The sequence below is a fragment of the Coenobita brevimanus genome, chromosome 39 (genome assembly GCF_032717465.1).
Source record: "Coenobita brevimanus isolate Jiangsu-jjx chromosome 39, ASM3271746v2, whole genome shotgun sequence".
NCBI lineage: Eukaryota > Metazoa > Arthropoda > Malacostraca > Decapoda > Coenobitidae > Coenobita > Coenobita brevimanus.
Window position 1 is genome coordinate 2,382,501 of NC_136992.1, and position 7,500 is coordinate 2,390,000.

The 7,500-nt window shown below is 44.7% G+C and overlaps 1 protein-coding gene across 1 annotated transcript in view; it reads right to left on the minus strand.

The window, feature by feature from the left end:
* The window catches only part of LOC145396737 (carbonic anhydrase-related protein 10-like), a gene marked incomplete at its 5' end in the record, with an annotated part of 58,303 nt that overhangs the window by 47,337 nt on the left and 3,466 nt on the right, over positions 1-7,500 (minus strand). Inside the window, one exon of the mRNA XM_080270022.1 lies at positions 1,732-1,791. Within this exon, the coding sequence (XP_080126148.1) occupies positions 1,732-1,791 (60 nt within the window). The remainder of the gene's footprint in view (positions 1-1,731; positions 1,792-7,500) is intronic.

The window sequence follows — 7,500 nt, forward strand, 5'->3', positions numbered from 1 at the left end:
TGTGTTGTGTCATGCTGCAGTATGTGTTGTGTCATGCTGCAATGTGTGTGTTGTGTCATGCTGCAGTATGTGTTGTGTCATGCTGCAGTATGTGTTGTGTCATGCTGCAATGTGTGTGTTGTGTCATGCTGCAGTATGTGTTGTGTCATGCTGCAGTATGTGTTGTGTCATGCTGCAGTATGTGTTGTGTCATGCTGCAGTACGTGTTGTGTCATGCTGCAGTATGTGTTGTGTCATGCTGCAATGTATGTTGTGTCATGCTGCAGTATGTGTTGTGTCATGCTGCAATGTGTGTGTTGTGTCATGCTGCAGTATGTGTTGTGTCATGCTGCAGTATGTGTTGTGTCATGCTGCAATGTGTGTTGTGTCATGCTGCAATATGTGCCGTGTCATGTGGGCCTGGTCTACAAGCGGGGCACGTGTCATAAAGTTACTCTACCCATCCCAGATATAAAATTACCGCGCGAATATCGTGCCACAGACTCAAAGGCCTAAGTTACGGAGATGAACACAGAGACTTAAGTTACGGCAATGAACACAAACACTTAAGTTACGGAGAGGCGCACTTGGGGCGTCTCACAGTGTTTTCACCCACCTACACCTTTTTACCTGAAGATCATTGAACTCTAATTAGGATAGAATTAAAGACTACTGAAGAGGGACTAGGTAATGCATTCTCTGACCCTCTCACTCCATAAGGTGTCCACAGAGATGAGGAAAACCGTCTGGAAGTAGCAAGAAAGGATCAACATTCTCCTCTACCAGACTGAAAAAAGAATTACTATCCCACCTTTCGTAATTCCAGGCTCAACACACACGCTAAATGATGCTATAATTAAGCTTGTGAAATGAGAGAGTGAGTGAGGTGGAAAGGGGAAGAGGGAGGGGGAGGCCAAGGAGGAGATGGAGGGATGGAGTGAAGTATATGAGGGAGGGGGGGGGGGGTGAGCTGGGAGCAGGGCAGTGAAATGGCGGGGGACAGGGCGACATGGAGGCGATTTGTTTGTGGCTACCCCTTACGGGATTAAGGCGCCTGACAATAGATAGACAGCTAAATAGATGATAATGATGCTTTGTGGCCCATGCATTTAATTAAGAATCCTCCCACGCACCTGTCCAGCTAGGTACACATGAAGGTAATAATGACGCACACAAAGTAGGCTATATATTTTACAATTTATAAAAGCGCTTTGATGTGCAAGTTAGCATGAAAGGAAGACATACATTAATACGTTCAGCCATCCATCCATCCATCCATCCATCCATCCATACACACATACATACAAAAATACACATATAAATACACACATACTCATACATAGTTACATACACATCCTTATCAGAAAAACTCCACTATCCTGTCCACCTAATAATCGACTCTGTTTACCTGAGTGAGTCACAGGAGCCTGAGAGTGTTACTACCTGGACCCTTAACCCCTCCCACTTCTTCTTCTTCCTGTCCCCCTCACACATCCTCAGTCTTCCTCTCCCTCCTCCTCCTCCTCCCTCTTCTTCTTATTCCCACTCCTCCTAACTCTTCCTCTGCCACTCTGCCCCTCCTCTCTCCTTCTCCGTACCTCCTCCCTCTTCCTCTCCCTCCCACTCCTCCTCACTCTTCCTCCCACCCCTTCCCTCTCTATCTCCTCCCCTCCTCCTCCATCCCACAGACAAACAAACAACTAACTAACTAACTAACTAAATACAAAAAATAAATGCAGATAATTTACTTACCCGAAATTCCATCATACGTCCACCACATCTCCCAGTTCCATCCCAGTCCTACCCCGACATCTGAAAGAGAGAGTTAGAGTTATTAATAAAGAGAGAGAGAGAGAGAGAGAGAGAGAGAGAGAGAGAGAGAGAGAGAGAGAGAGAGAGAGAGAGATAAATATTGGTTGACTCTCTCCACACCAAGAGGGGGGAAAAAATCGGTAAAAAGCAAACAGAGATCGAGCAGAAGTAGAGAAGATAAATTTATTCATGACTTCCGATTAAATAAAGCCGACCATCCCTCCTATACACCCTCCTCTTTCTCTCCCTCTTCCTCTTCCTCCTCCATCTTCCTCATTCCTCCTCCTCTTTCTCTTCCTCCTCCTTATCTTCTTCTCTCCTCCTCCTCCTACTCTGTATTCCTCCTTCTCCTTCTCCTCCTCCTCCTCCTCTTCTTCTTCTTCTCCTTCCTCCTCCACCTCCTCTCTTTCTTCCTTCTCCTCTTTATCTTCTTCTTCCTCTCCTTCCTCCTCCTTCTTTTTCTCTTCCTCTTCCTCCTTGCCTTCTCTCCTCCTCCTCTTCTTCTTCTTCTCTACCTCTCCTCCCCTTTCCCTTCCTCTTTCTATCTCTCCTCCTTTTCTTCTCTACTTCTCCTCCTCCTCCTCTTCCGCCTCCTCTTCCTCTGTCTCTTCTTCTTCCTCCTCCTCCTCTTCCTCTCTCTCTTTCTCTTCTTCTTCCTCCTCCTCCTCTTCTCTATTTCTCCTCCTCTTCCTCTCCCCCTTTCTCTTCTTCTTCCTCCTCCTCCTCTTCTCTATTTCTCCTCCTCTTCCTCTCCCCCTTTCTCTTCTTCTTCCTCCTCCTCACTCTCATCTCCCCTCTCATCCTTTCACTACTCCTCATTTTTCATTCTTGCCCTACATCTTCCCCTCACTCCCTTTATTTACCCCTCTTTCCCTACCTTACCCTCACCCCCCCTCTCCCTCACTCGGTAAATAGGGTCCTTCACGCTTCCCCTCTTCTCTCTCTCTCTCTCTCTCCACACACATGTTTATCTCTTTTTCTCTCACTCATAATCTCCCTTCTTTCCCTCCCCCCCTCCCTCCCTTCCCCTTTTCCTTCTCTCTCTCTCCCTCCCCTCCTTTCCCCTCCCTCTTTCCTCCTCTCTCCCTCTCTCCATCTCTCCTCCTCTCTCCCTCCCTCCTTCTCCTGGGTAAACATTAAGCCTCCCTCGCTCCTCTGCGTCTCTCTCTCTCTCTCTCTCTCTCTCTCTCTCTCTCTCCCTCTTTCTCTTGGGTAAATACACAGTTTCCCTAGCTCCTCGCTCTCTCTCTCTCTCTCAGGACTTCACTCTAATGCTTCAGAAGTGAGTGTAAGGAAGTGAGTCATTATCTTTAAGACTTTGAATGGAGGTGAGAGTCTTCTGTTGCTCATTTCCCAAGACCCTGAGTGGAGATGAGGCTCAATTCTAAGGACTTTGGAGGTGAAGCCCATTTTTTGAGGATCTAATTGGAGGTGAAGCCCAGTTTTGATGGACTGACTGGAGATGAAGCCTATTTTTGAAGGTCTGATTGGAGGTGAAGCCCATTTTTTGAGGGTCTAATTGGAGGTGAAGCCCGTTTTTGAGGATCTAATTGGAGGTGAAGCCCATTATTGAAGGTCTAATTGCAGGTGAAGCCCAATTATGAGGGTCTGATTGGAGGTGAAGCCCATTTTTGAAGGTCTAATTGGAGGCGAAGCCTATTTTTAAGGTCTAATTGGAGGTGAAGCCTATTTTTGAAGGTCTGATTGGAGGTGAAGCCCAATTATGAGGGTCTGATTGGAGGTGAAGCCCATTTTTAAGGTCTAATTGGAGGTGAAACCTATTTTTGAAGGTCTGATTGGAGGTGAAGCCCATTTTTGAAGGTAAGATTTGAGATGAAGCCCATTTTTGAAGATCTAATTGGAGGTGAAGCCCATTTTTGAAGGTCTAGTTGGAGGTGAAGCCCAATTTTGAAGGTCTAATTGGAGGTGAAGCCCAATTTTGAAGGTCTAATTGGAGGTGAAGCCCATTCTGGGGGGTCTGGTTGGAGGTGAAGCCCAATTTGGAGGGTCTAATTGCAGGTGAAGCCCAATTATGAGGGTCTGATTGGAGGTGAAGCCCATTTTTTTGAAGGCTTCATTATAGGTGAAGCTAATTTTTGAAGATATGACTATTTTTAATGCAAGGAAAAAGGAACCAATGGCCTGAGGTCAGCAAGATTGTTCCCTTTAAAAAATAATAATAATAATAACAAAATAAAATAAAAAAATAAAATAAAACAAGCTAACAGGGAGCCAAATTCAAGATCCGCTCATTTCGAGATGCCTGGACACACTGCGTTGAAAAGACTGGAGGTCGTAGGCAACAGGAAAAGGTGAAATGGAAGGTGAAACGGAAGATGAAATGGAAAGTGAAACGGAAGGTGAGACAGGTGAAACGGAAGGTGAAAAGGGTGAAACGAAGGTGAAATGGAAGGTGAAACGGAAGGTGAAACGGAGGGTGAAACAGAAGGTGAAACGAAAGGTGATGCGGAAGGTGAAATGGAAGGTGAAACGGAAAGTGAAACGAAAGGTGAAATGGAAGGTGAAACGGAAGGTGAAACGGAAGGTGAAACGGAAGGTGAGACAGGTGAAACGGAAGGTGAAATGGAAGGTGAAACAGAAGGTGAAACGGAAGGTGAGACAGGTGAAACGGAAGGTGAAAAGGAAGGTGAAACATTTTGACACATCCGGAGACCCCTCAGAAACATAAACCAACACCTACAGTGGCTCACAAAAGGCTTAGTCCACTTTTCCCTCTCTGTCTGTGCAAAGGTCACCCCAGATCTTGATTAACTCTTTTGCTCCTGTCTGTGATTTTAGTGATAATGATGGTATTGTAACTGATAAGCAGGGAACTCTGATGATAGTGAGTGAGTGAGTGAGTGAGTGAGTGAGTGAGTGAGTGAGTGAGTGAGTGAGTGAGTGGGTGAGTGAATGAGTGAGTGGGTGAGTGAATGAGTGAGTGAGTGGGTGAGTGAATGAGTGAGTGGGTGAGTGAGTGAATGGGTGAGTGAATGAGTGAGTGGGTGAGTGAGTGGGTGAGTGAGTGAGTGAGCGGGTGAGTGAGTGAGTGAGTGAGTGAGTGGCTGAGTGAGTGGGTGAGTGAGTGAGTGAATGAGTGAGCGGGTGAGTGAGTGAGTGGGTGAGTGGGTGAGTGAGTGGGGCGGATATATGAGGTCTGGAGTGGTGAATATTAGATTAAGTAGGGAGGGAGGGAGAAATGTAAATAGAGAGATGTATATTCAGTGAGATATTTTTCAACGAGGGGGCGACTCCAACAACGAGGCAGGAGTTGTAGGCCCTAACACCTTTTCTCTTGCGATTTATTTTCTGGATATAGTTGGTTTATATCCTGTTATACGTTGTTCATGCAGAGTATGGCGATATTGGAAGGATTTATATAACAGAGAGTGGGAGAGTCATGTGTAATATGCTAAATAAATAGCTTAGTAAAATGTGTTACGGAGCTTCCTTAATCTCCTTTTTTTTTTCTTTTTCTATTTCTTTCCTTTCTCTCCTACTTCTTTCTTTCTTCTTCTTCTTCTTCTCCTCCACATTCTCCTCCTCCTCCTCCTCCTTCTCCTCCTCCTCCTCCTCCTCCTCCTTCTTCTTCTTTTCCTCTCGATCATCATCATCATAATCATCATCATCATCTTCTTCTACTTCTTCTTCTTCCTCCTCCTCCTGCTCCTCTTTCTCCTCCTCCTCCTCCTCCTCCTCCCCCTCCTTTTCCTCCTCTTCTTTTCTTCTTCTTCCTTCTCCCTTTCCTCTTCATCTTGTTCATCATTATTATTATCATTCTCATCATCGTTATCATAATCATGTTGTTGTTATTATTATTATTATTATTATTATTATTATTGTTCTTTTCGTTCATCTTCTTCTTTCCTCCTCATCTTTCTCCTTCATCGTCATCATCTTCTTCTCTTTCTCCTTCCTCTTCCTCCTCCTCCTCCTCCTCCTCCTCCTCTTCTTCCTCTTCCTCACCAACACACGTGCCATCACAAGTGCGCCGGAAGAGGAAACGGGCAGGTATTCCCATTGATGTGACTATTAATCAAGCACAGGTATGAGGAAGGGGGGGGGGGTGGAGCGAGAATAGGAACGACTTTATTTCCTATGAAGCTCCCGAACACCTTTTCCTAAGCGATTTGTTTTGTTTACTACACCTCATTGCCCTCTTCTGTTACATAAAAGGAAACTCCCTAACACCTTTTCTTAAGCGATTTGTTTTGTTTACTACACCATACTGTCCTCTTCTGTTACATGAAAAGGAAGCTCCCCAACATCTTTTCCTAAGCGATTTATTTTACTTTACCTTACTGTCCTCTTCTGTGGTACATTAAAAAGAATCTCCCTAACACATTTTCTTAAGCGAGTTGTTTTACTTGACCTTACCGTCCTCTCCTGTGTTACATAAAAAGGAAGCTCCCTAACATCTTTTCCTATGTGATTTATTTTGCTTTACCATGCTGTCCTCTTCCGTGTAACTTAAAAAGAATCTCCCTAACACCTTTTCCTATGCAGTTTATTTTGCTTTACCATGCTGTCCTCTTTTGTGTGACATAAAAAAGAAGCTCCCCAACACCTTATCCTAAGCGGTTTGTTTTATTACACCTTACTGTCCTCTTCTGTTGCACAAATCCTTTCAATGTCGCCATACCGTAAATAACTGAGAAAGTCGTCAGTCAAGGATGCTCCCTAACACCTCATCCTAGGTGATTTATTTGAGTTATTATACCTTACCGTCGTCTTCTGGGTTACACGAATCCTTCCAGTATCACCATACTCACCATTAATAACACACAAATTCGTCGATTAAGGGGTTAAGAAAGCTCCCTAACACCTCTTCCTAGGCGATTTAATTGGGTTATTATACCTTACTGTCGTCTTCTGGGTTACATAAATCCATCTAATATCACCATACTCACCATCAATAACACACAAATTCGTCAATTAAGAAAGCTCCCTAACACCTCTTCCTAGGCGATTTATATGGGTTATTATACCTTGCTGTCCTCCTCTGTATTCCATAAATCCTTCCAATATCGCCATACTCTACATAAATAACGTCATCACCATCATCTGATCCTGTGTTGTCCCATGAGGAGCGTAGGAGCCTGGGGCTAGACAAGTTAGTCCTGACATTTAAGATGAGAGTGACCAGCCTCACTCATCCCATGGCATTACGTGAGCAATAAACCCCAACCACCCCTTGGATATAAACCTGAACAGGCTTAATCCGGTTGGAGCCCCTTAATTACCTACAAAACCACCATGCACCATAGTTTGGTTATATGGTTACCACCCAGCGTAACGAATGGTTTCCTGGCGTTCAGATAGACAGACAGACATAAAACGGACAAACAAACAGACAAACAGAGTAAAAACAGTACCCTTCCCCAAGTCCTTCCGGGGCGGGGACGGGTAATAATAAATATAGATAGATAGATAGATAGATAGATAGATAGATAAAGGAAATATTAAAGGAAATATTGGACCTAAAAGTGGAGTTGCTGAGGTCAGAGCCATTAATCAGCCCGAGAAGTGGAGGGCGGTGGAGGAGGGGGGTGGAGGGGCCACTGAATGCCTCTCTCTCTCTCTCTCTCTCTCTCTCTCTAAATCGTCCGTCGGAAGCAAAAATAAAACAGCTCAAGAAAATCCCACTACCTAAGAATTAAACCCTTTCAGTCCGACTACCTTCTTTTTCTCTCTCTCACTTCAGACGGT